Source organism: Stegostoma tigrinum, chromosome 3 (genome assembly GCF_030684315.1).
Source record: "Stegostoma tigrinum isolate sSteTig4 chromosome 3, sSteTig4.hap1, whole genome shotgun sequence".
NCBI lineage: Eukaryota > Metazoa > Chordata > Chondrichthyes > Orectolobiformes > Stegostomatidae > Stegostoma > Stegostoma tigrinum.
In genome coordinates, this window is record NC_081356.1 from 25,233,394 (window position 1) to 25,250,286 (window position 16,893).

Genomic DNA, 16,893 nt, shown 5'->3' on the forward strand with positions numbered 1-16,893 from the left:
GCATAGAGAATGGGAAGTCAACATTGAGTATCATGGCTATTGATGGCCAAGATGTGAATAAGAGTCAGCATGGATTAATCCTTACACTGGAGGCTGTATTGTTGGAAATTAATGAAGGGTCTGAATAGAGTAGATAGAAAATGTTTCCGCTCATAAAAGAATACAGCTTGAACAAGTATACATTTAAAATGATTTACAAAAATTGTAGCTGTGATCTGAGAAAAGCTTTTCACCACAGGTGGCCTATGTGTAATGCAACACCTGAAAATGTGATGGGGGAAGGTTCAACTGAGGCATTTGAGAAGTATTGGATGACTGTTTGTTTGAATAGAAACAATATGCAATGGCATGGAGAAAAGACGGGAGAATGGCATTACATCAAGATACTGATGTGGAGAGTCAGTAGACACGTTGGAGGTGAGTGGCCTCCTTCTCTGCTGTCATACTTCTGTGGTTCTGTGATGAAATATTTCAGTGGTGTAGACACTGTTGCAATGTAGGAAACACAACAGACTATGTGTACACAGCGATCTTCCACAAAAAGCAATGTAATCATGACCAAATAATAATGACTCTGACAGTGTTCTGAATCTTCTGATCAGATTGGCTGGACCACTAACTGTCTGCTTTATTGCTATTTGAGCTATTGAACTTCCACATTGAATCAACAGGATGCCAACTTCTGAAGAAGAGGCTGATCTGAAAATTTTATGTAACTGTATTTCCTGTGACTTGCTTTGCTCTTATTGAATTCATCTCTGCACAGGGTGGTCAAGAAAAGAGTACACATCTGTGGAATGAAATTTTCTACTTCATTTCCAACCATTAAAGAAATAGAACTGTCCTTTTAGACTGTATTATAGCATTGTGCACAGAAGAATAAGTTTCTGACACTACAACTCAAGCTTGAGAATTAGTTAAATGCTCGAATTCATTAGAATACAAAGGAAGAGAAGTGCAATTATATAGCTGCATTTGGGAAGCTAACATTCACACAGGCTAGGTAGACTGGTCTCATTTATGATTTGTTCTGCCAAGTGCCTGATATTGGTGGAACTACCGTACCTAACTTGGAAGCTCCACAGCAAAGTCCTTACAGATATTTTCCTAACCGTCTGCTCAAATATGAGGGGTGGATGGGACTTGAACATGGGTCTCCTGGCTTAGAGGTACAGACAATACCACTACTACACAAGAACCCTTAACAAAAGCCCTTATAGCAGAACCTGTATAATATAGAACTGCTGTCTCATTTAAAGTAGACGTTAATGCCGTGCAGCTGTACTGGATGGTACAGAGATTTGTAGAAGTAATTTTATGTCGCTGTTGTGCTGCCATGGTGGTGTCCTTATCCTGAGTCACAGAGACCTGTGTTGAAGTCCCACACCTGCTCCAAAACTCTGTAATAACATCTGCAAACAGGTTGATTAGGAAAATATGCAGAAGTCATTCTTAAAAATAACTTTTGTAAGCTATAGCTCCCTTTGTCTTTGAGCTTTCCACCTTTGTAGAACTCAAAAGAAAATCTAACAGACAAGCCAGCTGGAAAAAATACTTTGAGTCTATTGAAGTCAGGAGAGAAATCTGAGGGGTCAGCAAAGTCCTCACATTGGTGCTAAAATATTTTTATTAATTTTGTGCAGAGGCAATGCTATATTATTACGTTGGAAAGTGTGCAGAAAAGATTTAAAAGGATATTAGACCCAGACTGGAAGGTTTGAGCTATTGGAAGTGGCTGGATAGGCTGTGTGTGTTTTCACTGGAACGTAGGAGGTTGAGGGGTGACCTTTATAGGTCATGAGGGGCATAGATAAGGTGAACATCAAAGGCCTTTTTCCCTTGGGGAATTCAAAATAGAGGGTATATTTTTGAGGTAAAAGGAGAAAGTTTTAACCGGGACCTGAGGGTCAACATTTTCACGCAGAGGCTGGTTTTTATGTGGAATGAACTGCCAGAAGAAGTGGTAGATGCAGGTACAGTTACAACATTTAAAAGATGTTTGGACATGAATAGGAAAGGTATAGAGGGATGTGGGCCAAATGCAGATAAATTGGAATAGTTTAATTTGGGACACTTGGTTGGCATGGACGAGCTAGACCGAAGGATCTGTTTCTGTGCTGTATGACTCTAGTATTGCAAGATGTGCTCTGAAACTCACCTCTGTTTTCACATCTGCAACTGAACTTCTATGACAAGACAGATCATCTTTTTGTGTAATTGGCAATTCATTGATTATCTGTCAGAGTTTAAAAATACCTTCTACCAAATGATCGGTGTAAATGTATTCACTTTTTTGCTTTGGATTTAACCCTGTGTAAGAATCTGTTCTGGTGAAATATCAGGCATATAATGTATTATTTTAATTCTTCATTGTTGCATTGAATGTGCGCATTGCTGGCAAGGCAAGCATCTGTTGCCTATTCCTTTTGAACTGAGCTCTCTAGGCCATTTCAAAGGGCAGATATAAGTCAGCTATATTTCTGTGGGTCTGAAGTCATGTGTAGGCCAGATCAAGCAAGGCACAATGCCTCATCTACAGGTCATTAGTGAACATGATTTAAATAATAGTCAAGTAATTCTTGAAATATTTGACATCAGAAATGTGTGGCTGTTAATTAATACTTACTGTTTTTTTAAATTCCTATATATTCTTGGATTTTCTTAGCAGTGCTCAAAACTTTCTTGCTTGGTCAGCTCTCCTATCTTGAAAGTGTTGATTTTCATTTGGAGAAATATTGCACAGTATGACCTTGCATATGATTGTTAAAAGCCTTGACTGAGTGCTGGTATGTTATAGACCCTTCTCGGGTAAGGTGAACCAGTCACATTCAGACCTGTCCTGACTTAACAGTAACTGCATAAAATGTAAGATTTCAAGAAATATGGAGAACAGGCTGGAAAAATTCAAATCAAATGATTTGCTCAAGCGAAGTGGAAACAGAAATATGGATGAATGATAATGGGAACTGCAGATGCTGGAGAATCCAAAATAAAGTGTGGAGCTGGATGAACACAGCAGGCCAAGCAGCATCTCAGGAGCACAAAAGCTGACGTTTCAGGCCGAGACTCTGATGAAGGGTCTAGGCCCGAAACGTCAGCTTTTGTGCTCCTGAGATGCTGCTTGGCCTACTGCGTTCATCCAGCTCCACACTTTGTTATCACAGAAATATGGTTGGCTGGATTGCATGGGCTGCTTCTGTGATTTAGCTGCTGTGTATTTTGACGTAAATATAAAGTAAGCTTTTTGATATCTTACTGTTTTCCCAGTGAATATTTAAATCACATGAACCAAGAAGATCCCAGGTTGCTTTCAGGTTTTTGAATTTGCAGATCACAGGCTGGCAGTGATATTATAGTTAATGTCAACATTCTTGAGTTAAGTGAAGAATCATTGGTTAGAATTCTTGCTATCACCTGAACCTGGTTGGCAATGTGTGTTCTGTGAGAACAGAGTATCTTTGGCGGTCATTAACTGTCATTGTTGAATTACCTGCTGCATATGTTGGTTGGAACGTAGAATCGTAGGAGCTACAGTGAAGAGACAGTGCATTAAATACTGTAAAATAATTAATCTATCAACCCTGCTTATCACCAGATACTATAATCCCTTGGTGCTTTTGTTCCAATTTGACATTGCCCCATCTCTATTCAGTTTCTTCGTCAGTAGGGTAACAATCTGTCCTGCAGAGCAGGATCAGAAGCCTGAAGTAATCATGCAGGTTGTTCAGCAATGAGAATGGTAGATAAGCCAAATTCCCAAACACAGACCCCGTTGCTTCTCAACATGTGGGAATTACTTTATTGCTGCCAAATGGTGTGGAACAACAAATTAGTGATCAAAGCTGACAATTCACAAATGTGTGGGTTGATGTGACGCAGTGTGACTTTCGTCAACCACTGTGCTAATTTAAAATTATTCTGCCTGTCATCTTAACAGAGGATTTAAAATAAATGGACCCATTGCAAATGGTAGAGCACAATTTAACACTAAAGAACTACAGCAAAAGAAGGAAACAAAATAGTGATGGTTGCTGTTGCTGTTTAATACGTATACACATTTCATGAAAAATATATATGTATTAAATAGCAATGGGACCCATTTTGGTGATGAGTTTAAATCACTTTATAGGAACTCAGACTCTTGATAAGTTTATAAAACAGTATGCTGTGAGGTCCGTCACTTTCTAGGCAACCCCTTGGATATACTCCAAAGAATGCAGAGTGTATCCCTGGAAACAGGCATGTTTGTTACTTTAGAAGCAGCAGCTGGAATATGGTGACTTAAACATTTTTCACTGTATTTTATTTGCAAAAATGCAAGTGACAATAAATTACCATTCTATTCAAGCACTTCAGCAATGCATAAATTCATCGAAAGTCAATAAGTGAGAAAGGAATGATTAGACTGACAGTTTCACCACTACTTTTAATCTGATATGATTTTGCAGGCCAGTTTGTAGGAAATGACTGCTGTCCAGTATACTAGGCTTGGTTCTATTATTTTGAGATTATCCACAGGATATTCCTGAAAATATTTGTCTGTTTTTAATTCTGTGTTATTTCAAACTAGAATGCAGAGACATTTTTATATACAACACACTTTTTTGGAGAATGTTCCAGAAGAGAATATCTGGCATTGAATTCAAACACAGAACTGACATTTTTGACTGTATGTAGGTGAATTGGATTCCTTTAAAAATATTTTCATTCCGTGTCTAATTCTTGAACATGACATGTTACTTAACAGACCACATTCGAATCAACTATCAAGAATAGTGTGAATTAATTGCAATATTTTGTTTTTGTTATTCACTTTCGGGGATGTGGTTAATTGAAGAATCAAAGTGATTGGTCAGTGCTCATAGTTTAGGACACCATTGAGTTGGGAAAAAAAGTAGAGGTGTGATAAATGATGCAATTATGATTTAAATATTGTCAAGCCTGAATCTTTAAAGATTTGTAGATCTCAGGAGACAACAGAGCCTGAGAAAAGTGAAAAGGCTGACAGGTTAGATGTGTTTGGAAAATATGCAGAGATGACAGCTACCAATGTTTGAACTATTTACTAAAACAGCAAATGTTGGAAAGTCTCAGCAGGTCAGACGGCATCTGCTGAGAGAAATGTTAATATTTCAGTTTGGTAGTCTTTCGTTACCCTCAATGGCTCTGTGTCTAAATTCTTTTTTTAAGTAAGGGTTACTTAGTGATTCTCCAAAATAATTTAGAGAAAAAATGAAAAACTCCATCAGTTTGTCTTTCAGAAAACTATTCTAGCTTTTGTTTCTCTTTAAATTGTTTTATTTTGTTGAGTAGATATGGAGCTTTAAAGAAGTTACTCTGTTTCTCCAATCACAGATGCTGCTAGAACTGAGTTTCTTCAATATTTTCGGTTCTACTCAATTGAGTTCCCAGTTTGATGACTTAGTTTGAAATAAGGGAACTGTGGAAGTGACTGAAAGAAAATGTTACGTATTTTAGAAAAACCTGTTTTTGCTCAAGTACCTTACCCATGTTACAAAACTGCTGACCCATGACCGTGATTTTCTGTTCTGTATTTGAGCTCTTTCTTAGTAGTATGTAGAGCTGGCTTAATGTTGCAAATTCCTGCTTAATGAGTGATAATGTACAAGGAAACTACAGTGTAGTCTAGTTGATGTAAGCTGACATTTAAATAATTCTTTAGTTTCCAATTATATCAATGTGGCCTGACAGAGTACCTCAGCCTCAGAATTGGCATTACTCAGCAGCTTGAGGAGACTGGCATTGTGTTGAAATTGGACTGTACGTTCATCAAAAAAATTACACATTGAGCGTTTTGGGTCCTAGTATGTGCTGATACCTAAATAGTGCAGTGTGCCAATCGCACAGGACATAGTACCGATTTCACAACAGCAGGGAAAGAGAAATTGTGGTATTATTTTAAAAAATGGACATTGGAGACCAGTTGCTTACCTTGAATATCAGTTATGAATTCTAGCAATGTTGACAGCATGAGCAGAGTCGAGCAAACTAAAGCTATACCAATGTTTTGTCCAAGTAAAGTATTTGCCAGGTGACTGGTAATGCACATTACTGTATAGTTTAAATTCTGGGAAACGGAATCCTGAGCAAAATTGATATCCCTTTAGCTAACATTTATTCCTTCTGTAGATTTAGTGAATGCTTCTGGTCTGCTGGATGTCCAGGATTGAGAACCAAAACCATTGCTTATTTCTATCCTCAGTTAAGTTTAAAGGGCCAAATTTACGTGATTAAAGTAGGCTCATCTCCTTGCTTTTCCCTACCCAGTTCCAATCAACTAGTCTGAGACTTGAGCATTTCAGAAACTCACAACTTGGGTATGCCTCCTGGACCTTCACTAACATTCAACTGAGTGTGGCTTGCACAAAAGCTAGCAAAGGTACATACTAATCAAACTGTTACTAGATTTAGTCTCACGTGTTTTGTACGAAGCTTATCGAAGCTTTTTTTAAAGAAAAAATCCTGTTCCTTAAATAGTGAAGTTTGCACAATACAGTATAAGCTCACAACTTTTCTTTCCAACAATATTTACATATACAACCTTTCAAAAAATTAAACTAATAATCAAGGTGATATTTCAGTTATAACCAGTTTGCCTTCTGTTTACATTTCATTGAATGCTGCATAAGATTTTGAAAATTTCAGCTATTGTTCTGATTCTTCTTATTTTAAAAGATGATCTGGGATTTTTATTTAAATGGAACATAATTATACCCATTCATGAAGTAGTAGTAAGAATTTAAGTATGTGTTTAAAATAATTTATTCTATTAATAACAATTACTTTAAACTATTTCCCTCCTGACCCCACCCTAACTCCTCAAAACAGGAAAGAGCTGTCTCCCTAAAAAGCTAGAGGAAGTAAACGATTGAAGCAAACTGTGGACCCACTGAATATTGGACTAAGAGATCAGAGAAGGCATAGCATTCCTAAAGTGTAGCTGTTCTGAGTTTACTGGGTTGAAGCAACGGACATCCAACCATGTCAATAGCCCTGAAGCAAGTATTCAATAAAGACAAGACCTTTCGGCCAAAGAGGAAATTTGAACCAGGTACTCAAAGATTTGAACTCCATAAGAAAGCACAGGCCTCATTAAGCTCAGGAGTGGACCTGAAGGGAGCTGTCCAGCTACCCAGTGGTGAAGACCTTAATGATTGGATTGCAGTTCATGTGGTGGACTTCTTTAATCGCATTAACCTGATCTATGGGACAATCTGTGAGTTCTGTACTGAAAGAAGCTGCCCTATCATGTCAGGTGGACAGAAGTATGAATACCGGTGGCAGGACGATCACAAATACAAAAGACCCACTGCCCTTCCAGCTCCTCAGTACATGAGCCTATTGATGGATTGGATTGAGGTCCAAATCAATAATGAAGAAATCTTCCCAACAAGCATTGGTGAGTTATTGTTTACTTCAGGAGAAGGAATTTTTAATACTGGAAGAATATAGGGACTAATTTTAACTATTCTGACCATTAAAAAACTGAAGCTTGGCTTGAATGGTTGTATTGCACCCTGTCTGATTTTACTCTCTGTTAAAGTTATTGGAGAGCAATATTGGCTAATGGGTAAACCGGTGTTCCACATAATCACACAGCATTTCCAGACAACCAGTTAAGTCAAATGAGCTATTGTTTCTGTATACAGCCCTGTTTTTCTGGCTGACATTATTGTGAAATAAAGAAAAAGGTCATTGTGGGGATTATGCCTATATTTCGTTGACGTGTGAAATCACTAGGTGAAGCTCTCCAATATTTGCATACACTTGAAAATCAATTGCTGTGCCTAACCTGTCACTAGTTTCGTACAATGTTGCAACAGTTAAACATTCTCAACCTAAGATGAAAACTTTCAAGTGCAATATTCGAACATTGAAAACATGAATGATAAGGTAAGTAGATTAGAATGCTATTGATAGATTACAAGATCCAAGGACAAGTTACTGATTATCCACTCAATGAACAGAATCTTTTTGATGGTTTTAAAAAAAAAATTGAAATTCTATGCTGCATTCAATATTTGAGAAACTCCAGTATTGAGTGATTTGTGAGCAAATGCAGGAATTAATTTCAGATAAATGCCGGTAGGGATCAAATAGATGAGAATATTGGATGTTAACTATAAGGTTCATAAAATCTTGGTGGAGGAATGGGAGATTTCTGACATGACCAACATTTTAATTGATTCTTTTATGCTTCCATATTGGGTATAATAAATAAGAACAGTGTCGCTGGGAACAGCAAACTAATTGTTAACATCTTTATGCTCAATTTTTAAACTCTCCCTTTAGTTGAAAATTGACAGTATTTTGTAACTCTCATAGGAATAGTAAATGACATGGAGAATGACATTGGTTGTGTTGAGTGAGCGGTGTTGTATTATCAGCACACTCTAACATTACCCCAAATCTGTCAGTCATCTATTCATTCTAGTGGACTGAGTGATGTGGAATCGAATCTACCATGTGGGAAGAGCGTGCAGGCAGCCACAGAAGATGGCAAGTGCAGAGTTGTGTTGCCTGTAAGACTTATCTTGTTGCTGCTAGGTTCTGCTATAGGTAATGAGACAACAAGAAAAAAAACACCTTTTCCCCTCACAAACTGCATGCGTGTCATGCTCCCTACAATCAACCATGCTAAAATTTACCTTCTCCTCAACTCCATGGTCCTTTGTTTAGATTTTTTCAATTTTACCTATTTTTTCTAAATTGACCTCTTCAGTGATACTATTACACACTTTTGGAACAGGTGGGACCTCATCCTAGTCCTCCTGGTTCAGGGATAAGGACACTACTGCTGTGCCACAAGAGAGCCCTGGTCCTTTATAGGCCGTCTACTAAATTAGTGTCAACTAATGCCAATCTATGTCCCCACCTAACTCCTTTGCCCTTACATTTTCCATGCCAACTGCCCACTGCCTCCATGCCCAGTATCCACCATACACAGACCTCAGAATCCATTGAGATGAAGCTCCAGTACAAATTGATGAATTTGTTGATAACATAGAAACATAACAGCATAGAAACAAGTAGTAGAAGTAGGCCATTCAACCTTTTTGAACCTGTTCTGCCATTCAGTTAGTTCACAGCTGATCCTTTACCTCCATGCTGTATTTCTGCTTTCCTGTATACCTCATGATGCCTTTTAGAATCTAAAAGAAATCTCTTTCTTGAATACAGTGACTTGGTCTCTGGTCTTCCTTGATAGAATTCCACAGTTTCACTACTCTTTGAATGAAGACTTTTTTAAAATCACAGTCATAATTGCTGTATCTGTATTCTGAAACTGTGATCCCAAATTCTTGACTTTCCAGCCAGAAAAACATCCTCCCTGTATTCTAGACTGTCCAGCCCTGTTAGAATTTTATGTTTCAATTAGATCTCCTCTCATCCTTCTAAACTCTAGTGAATATAGGCCCAGTCAGACCAATCTGTTCTCAAAGGACAGTTCTGCCATCTCTGATATTAGTCCAGTCAACCTCCTTTGCATTCCTCGTGGCAACTATGTTGTTGCTTAGGTAGGGAGACCAAAACTGCATGCAGTACTCCAGGTGTGAATTCACCAACTCCCTGTATAACTGCAGTAAGACATCCCTCCTTTTGAACTCAAACGCTGTTGCAATGAGAGCCAATATACCATTTGCTCTCCTCATTGCTTGCTGCATCTGTTTGTCTACTTTTATTAGGAGCAAATTACTGCAAATGCTGGAATCTGTACTGAAAAGAAACAAATACTGGAGATTACAGGGGGTCAGACAGCATCCATGGAGAGAGAGCAAGCTAACATTTACTTTTATTGACTGGTGTACAAGGATACCCAGATCACTTTGTACATCCACATTTCCCGATATACTCTGCCTTTGTTTTTCACACCTAGGTGCATAACTTCATATTTAGCTACACTGTACTGCATTAGCCCACATAGCTCGTCTAAGCCGTTTTGAAGTATCCTTGCATTCTCATCACAACTCAGTCCTGACCAGTTTTCTATCACAAGCAAACTTGAATATGTTGCATATGGTTCCTTCACCCAGGTCATCCAGATATATTGCGATCAACTGCAGCCCAAGCTAACTTTAGTGGTATCCCACTAGCCATTGCCTGTCAGCTGGAAAAAAACCCATTTATTCCCAATCTTTGTATCCAGTTTGTCAACTAATTCTCAATCCATGCCAATAAATTAACCCCTATCTTAGTTCTTTAATTTTGTCCACCACTCCCCTCTGGGACCTTGTTAAACCTTCTGAAAATCCAAAACACTATCTACTTTTTCTCCCTTATTCTACTAGCTACATCCTTAACCTCTAATTGTTAAGCATGATTTGCTTTTCATAAACCCATGCTGGCTTTGTCCAATCTGTTCCCTACATTTAACTTCTTTCAACTTCCTTGTGAAAACAAGCATTAGTAACCATGACACTATTTCAAAGATTTTATAAGCACATGGAACTGTCAATCACACTGCAATCTAACAGGCACCCCACTTGTGATAATGGTAGGTTATGAACTCATAGAGTGAAATAGCTAGGACTGAATTTTTTTCACATTGCAGTATTCTCAAAAATGTGTAAATTGTGAGATTTAACTGCTTTGATCACTGAAAGTTCGTTTGACTGTTTGGCAGGTCCAATTACTTTAGCTCTTTGTACGCACATTTATGCCTTTGGATTTTAATAATCTGAAAGATCACTTGACCACTCCCAAATAGCACCTAATCTTCTCCAGATATGTCTTAATTTTCCAAAATGTCTTGTTACTTCTCATAAACATCTCCCTTGACAAATTTAAAATAATTCCTTTCCTCTCCTAGTGTATGCCCTACCTCTCCAAATAACTCTGGCAACTTTAAACCTTCTCCTGAGTGTTTTGGATATTCTACCAATGAGAAGTACAAGGGATCAACCTTCAATTGGATAGATTTACATCTCCTTACAAAAGGCATACTGTATATTATTTTCCTGCCAGAATCCCTGGAATTTGACCAAATACTTTTAATATTTGCAGTTGCCTCCGTGAACTCCGTAAAATTAGCCTTTAATCTGTGTGCTAAAATTTCCTAATCTATGTCTAAATGGCATATTATTTTATTGAGAATAAACTTCATTTATTTTGTAACAGTTTTCTAATCCATTGCTGAAACTTGTTTATTCCCAACCAACCTTTCATTATTAGACAGGGGCTTTAGATCAATCATGATCCATCAAAATGCTTACGGAGATAGTAGGAACTGCCGATGCTGGAGAATCTGAGAAAATACAGTGTGAAGCTGGATGAACACAGCAGGCCAAGCAGCATCAGAGGAGCAGGAAAGCTGAGGTTTCGGGATGAGACCCTTCTTCAGAAATGGGGGGAGGGGGTTCTGAAATAAATAGCGAGAGAGGGGGAGGTGGATAGAAGATGGATAAAGGACAAGATAGGATGAGAGCCGACAGATAGGTCAAAGAGGTGGGGTTAGAGCCAGTGAAGGTGAATGTAGGTAGAGAGTTAGGGAGGGGATAGGTTGGCTCAAGGAGGCGGGATGAGGTTACTGGTTAGGAGATGGGGGTGGGGAGAATAGTTAGGGAGGCGGGGACGAGCTGGGCTGGTTTTGGGATGCAGTCATGGGAGGGGTGATTTTGAAGCTTGTGAAGTCCACATTCATACCCTATCGGGCTGCAAGATTCCCAAGCAAAATATGAGATGCTGTTCCTGCATCTTTCAGGTGTTGTCATTGTGGCAATGCAGGAGGCCCAGGATGGACATGTCATCCAAGGAGTGGGGGGGGGGGCGGGGGGGAGAGGAGGGAGATTTAAAGTGGCTCACGACTGGGAGGTGTAGTTGTTTGTTGTGAACTGAGCGTTGGTGTTCCACAAAATGGTCCCCAAACCTCCACTTGGTTTCCCCGATGTAGAGGAGGCCACAATGGGAACAGCGGTTATAGTATATCACATTAGCAGATGTGGAAGGTCTTCTTAGGGCCTGGGATGGGGATGAGGGGGGAGGTGTAGCACTTGCTTCAGTTGCAGGGAAAAGTGCTGGGGTGGTGGGGCTGGAGGGGAGTGTGAAGCTGACCAGGGAGTCACGGAGAGAGTGCCTCCGGAACGCACATAAGGGTGGAGAGGGAAAAATGTCTTTGGTTGTGGGGTCAGATTGCAGATGGCAGAAATATCGGCGGGTAATGCATCGGATTTGGAGGTTGGTGGGGTGGTACGTGAGGATGAGGGGCTTCTGTTTTGGTTATTATTGCAAGGAAGGGGTATGAGGGATGAGTTGCGCGAAATGTGGGAGACACGGTCAAGAGCATTTTCGATCACTGGAGGGAGGTTGGGGTCCTTGGAAAAAAGAGGACATCTGGGATGTTCAGGAGTGGAATGCCTCACCTCAGGAGCAGATGCGGTGGAGGCGAAGGAATTGGGAATAGGGGATAGCCTTTTTTTGCAGGAAAGTGGGTAACAGGAGGAGTATTCTAAGTAATAATGGGAACTGCAGATGCTGGAGAATCCAAGATAACAAAGTGTGGAGCTGGATGAACACAGCAGGCCAAGCAACATCTCAGGAGCACAAAAGCTGACGTTTCGGGCGTAGTCCCTTCTTCATCTCTGAAGGGTCTAGGCCCGAAACATCAGCTTTTGTGCTCCTGAAATGCTGCTTGGCCTGCTGTGTTCATCCAGCTCCACACTTTGTTATCGAGTATTCTAAGTAGTTGTGGGAGTCGGTGGGCTCAAAATGGATATCGGTTTCCTGGTGGATGCCAGAGATGGAGACAGAGAGGTCCAGGAAGGAGAGAGAGTTATCAGTCCAGGTGAACTTAAGGTTGGGGTGGAAGGTGTTAGTGAAGTGGGTGAACTGTTTTTGAGCTCCTCGTGGGAGCTCGAGGCAGCGCCGAAACAGCCATCAATGTAATGGAGGAAGAGATGGAGTTTAGGGTCAGTGTAGCTTTGGAAGCCAGATTGTTCCACGTATCCTACAAAGAGGCAGGCATAGCTTGGGCCCATGCGGGTACCTATGGCCACTCCCTTTGTCTGTAGGAAGTGGGAGAAATCAAAAGAGAAGTTGTTGAGGGTGAGGATGAGTTCACCTAGGCAGATGAGGGTGTCGGTGGATGGGGACTGGCCAGGCTTGCGGGACAGGAAGAAGCGGAAGGCCATTAGGCCATCTGCTTGGGGAATGCAGGTGTATAGTGTCTGGATGTCCATAGTAAAACTGAGTTGTTAAGGACCAGGGAATTGGAAGTTCTGGAGGAGGTGGCGAGCATGGATGATGTCACAGACATAAGTAGGGAGTTCCTGGACCAAGGGGGAGAAAATGGAGTCCAGAAAGGTGGAGATAAGTTCGGTGGGGCAAGCGCGGACGGAGACAATTGGTCGACCAGAGCAGTCCGGTTTGTGGATTTTGGGAAGGAGATAGAAGCAGATGGTGCAGGGTTGGGGAATGATGAGGTTAGAGACTATGGGTGGGAGGACACCTGAGGTGATGAAGTTGTGGATGGTTTGGGAGATGATGGTTTGGTGCTCTGGGTTGGGGTCGTGATCAAGGGGGCGATAGGAGGACGTATCGGAGAGTTGGTGACTGGCCTTGACGATGTAGAGGTCAGTGCGCCATACTACAACTGTGCCTCCCTTGTCTGCGGGTTTTATGGTGAGGTTGGGATTGGAGCAGAGGGCTGCACGTTCTCGACGACAATTAGAGGTGAAGAGGTCAAAGGAGGGTAGGAGGCCTTGGGGTGTTGTCCAGGAAGAAGGGATGTGATGGACATCCAGATATGTGAGCTTTCAAATGTGACCATCAGCTCCTTTAGCAAGATATGACATCACACTAAATGTTGGCTAAGCTGGCTTTTCACCTTGACACTCCAACTTGGCCCCTTCACAAGCTCTTTTGTATCTAAAATATCAGGCACAAACATTCTATTCACAATGCTCCAATAATGCTGGAATGATGTGTGTTCTGGAATTCAAAAGGCATACCTTCGCTCCTTTTATGAATCTTCACTTCAGATTCAATCTAAGTCACAGTTAGGGAAGATGTTGTGTCGGAGGTCTGTGTTCTTTGCTTTTTGCACGTTCCTGTTGCTGCTGTGCTAATAAGTTTCAAAAAATGAGACTCTGTTACAAAGCACTGTTGTGTAGGAACACAAATAACCACTATGTAACTATTGTTCTTAAATTTTAAAATGAAGCATTTTGAGCAATGTCAGGATGTTTTGTTCAGAGTACAAACATTAAAAAATAAATATCACAGGAAACTAAAGCAGCATGAGCTATCCATTGCACAAGATGTACTTTACAATCATTTACAGATTCAGGACTTATTATCGACGGTCTGTCCTAAGTAAATAATTCAAATACCTGAATATTTTCAAATAAAGAAGTTAGCTTGATCCTTACAATGCTAGCAGAGGCTTGACTGCCCAACTCTGGGAGCTTGGTGAAGAGAAGGGATAAGGGATCCACCTTCAATTAGATGGATTTGCGAAAAGGGACCCCATAAATTCTTAGATAAATTCCAGAGCCCCAGTTATGGCTGTGATTTGCTGTAGGAAGGAGGCCAGAACAATATGTTTACAATCTTCAAAGGGAAAAATCACTGTTTCCACTTCATGGTTTGCGTCCAAGTGTGTCTGCGCAGAGAATTACTCGTAAATATATGCTTATTTCTGAAATCTGGAGTTATTTTAAATTTGTTTTTAATCTTTGAAATTTTATTGTTTTGTAATGCTGTGTCTAAGTGCTGTTTGCTGAAGGACAGAATGAATGAGCATAACCTGATTGTGGTAGTTTCCACAATCTAGGTCTCAAATATTCATGTCTCCCTGCAGCGAGAAGAATGGCCACTTAGTTAAGTTATCCAAAAGCAGCCCGTGGTTCAAGTATAGATCTGTGGCATATGTAGGAGAAAATCTTGAAAATATGCACAAAATGTTTCACGGAGAATAAAGTGGAATTGGAGTGAGCACTTTGAAATTAGGGGCTGCTGCTGACATGGCTTTCACAAAGCAACTCTTGAAGTCAAGAGTTTAGCTGCCTCACTTATTGAAAACATAGTTGTATAGGGGCTTTAATTTAATGTGATTTATTTTCCCATTCCAAGGACAGCAGGGTGAACAATCTGATTTCATATCGATCCAATTTATCTGTCAGTGCAACTTACTTATTGGTGCCAAGAGGATATCTGAAATTCCAATCACTGAATAGATTACCTTCCATGGAAATGGTGACTAAGATGTATCATCTGGTTCCCATAATTTAGAAGTGATCGCATTTTAAGCTGAAGATGCTGGATCTTCAACAAAGTAATTTGCAGTTCTCTAAGTGGTTGGTGAACTGATATTGCTCAGAACCTGACTTCAGTGCAGTAGTAAAATGTGGCATCCTGGATGAATATCCATATAATAATTAGTTCTAGCTCTTTACAAATAATAAAACCATTGTAACAGACATATCTTCAGTGTCTGAATTTGTGACTTTTATTTCCACATTTGCTAGACCACAAAAGACTTAGATATTTGTCATTGTGCAAGGAGAAAATTCAATGTATAACAAAACGCTTTTTTATCAAATTTCTCCAGTGAGTAATTAATCAATTTTCAAACATGTTCTGCTAACTCCATTCCCAGGAACTCCCCTCTTATTTAAAACACTTGCAGTGCATCCAGGAACAGGGAAGGCTGTGAATCATTATATCTGGGAACCACCAGCTGTACAGTAACATTCTAACTGTGGTTTAAATTGGATAAAAAGTCCCTGTGCAACCTAACTATTCACTAGGATTAGCCAAACAAAAAATTGTCTTTGAATCATCAATCAAGTCAACTTGGACAAGTGAATCTTACTAGACATTTCTCAATAACTTTTTTATCACAGTTTTAAAGGGAAAACAATGCTTAGATCACTTCTAGAGGGATAAAATTGAAAAGCAGAGATATTATGTTAAATTTGTGTATAATCATGGTTTGAACACATTTGGATTACTGTATATAGCAGATCATATCTTCATTTTATAAGAATGGTATAGAAGCATTGGAGAAGGTGAAAAACAAAATCACAAGGACAAAATCAGAACCATCCCAGGGGAGCACCGTGGCTCGGTGGTTAATACTGCTATCTCACAGCACCAGAGACCTGAGTTCAATTCCAACCTCGGGTGACTGACTGTGTGGAGTTTGCACATTCTCCCTACGTTTGCATGGCGTCCCTCCAGGCAGCCCGGTTTCCTCCCACAGTCCAAAGATGTGCAGGTTAGATGGATTGTCATGCTAAAATGTCCAGGGATGTACAGGCTAGGTGGATTAGCCATGGGAAATGCAGAGTTACAGGGTAGGGGGCTGGGATGCTCCTTAGAGGATTGGCATGGATTCAGTGAGCCAAATGGTCTCCTTCCACACTGGAGAGATTTTATCAAGATTTCCTGATCAGACATGACTGAACAGACTGCAGCTCTCTTTTTTTTTGGAGAAAAGAGAAGACCGAAGGTGACCAAATAGAAGTCTTTATGATTATGAAATGATTTAAAGGTGTACTTGTAGGGAAAATCCAAACTAAAGGTCCCAACTATAGGAAAGCCACTAATTATTCCAATTAGGAATTCAGGGAAGCTTGTTACCCAGAGGGTGAGGAGATTGTGGAACTCACACCACATGAAATAATTGAGGCTTATATAGGAAATTATTTGAACAGGAAGTGAGGTATCTATGAAGTTTGGTTAGTTTATATGATTAGAGTGTGGTTCAAAATGATGTTGATATTCAATCCTCACAGGCTAAAATGAATCACTGCCTCCTTGTGCTGTCCTGTGCTTGATGCTGAATGGTGACACTCAAGTTATTTAACTGTCTCTGACATTGGGAGGTGCCTATGGTCTCTTGTGGCCTATGGCTGATTGCCACCCCTTACC

The 16,893-nt window shown here is 40.1% G+C and overlaps 1 protein-coding gene across 3 annotated transcripts in view; it reads left to right on the forward strand.

The window, feature by feature from the left end:
- Positions 1-16,893, forward strand: part of LOC125450739 (MOB kinase activator 3B) — a 131,916-nt gene that overhangs the window by 70,021 nt on the left and 45,002 nt on the right. For all 3 annotated transcript variants that reach the window (XM_048526828.2, XM_048526829.2, XM_048526827.2), the window contains exon 2: positions 6,850-7,420. In XM_048526828.2, the coding sequence (XP_048382785.1) occupies positions 7,003-7,420 (418 nt within the window). In that variant the 5' untranslated portion in view covers positions 6,850-7,002. The remainder of the gene's footprint in view (positions 1-6,849; positions 7,421-16,893) is intronic.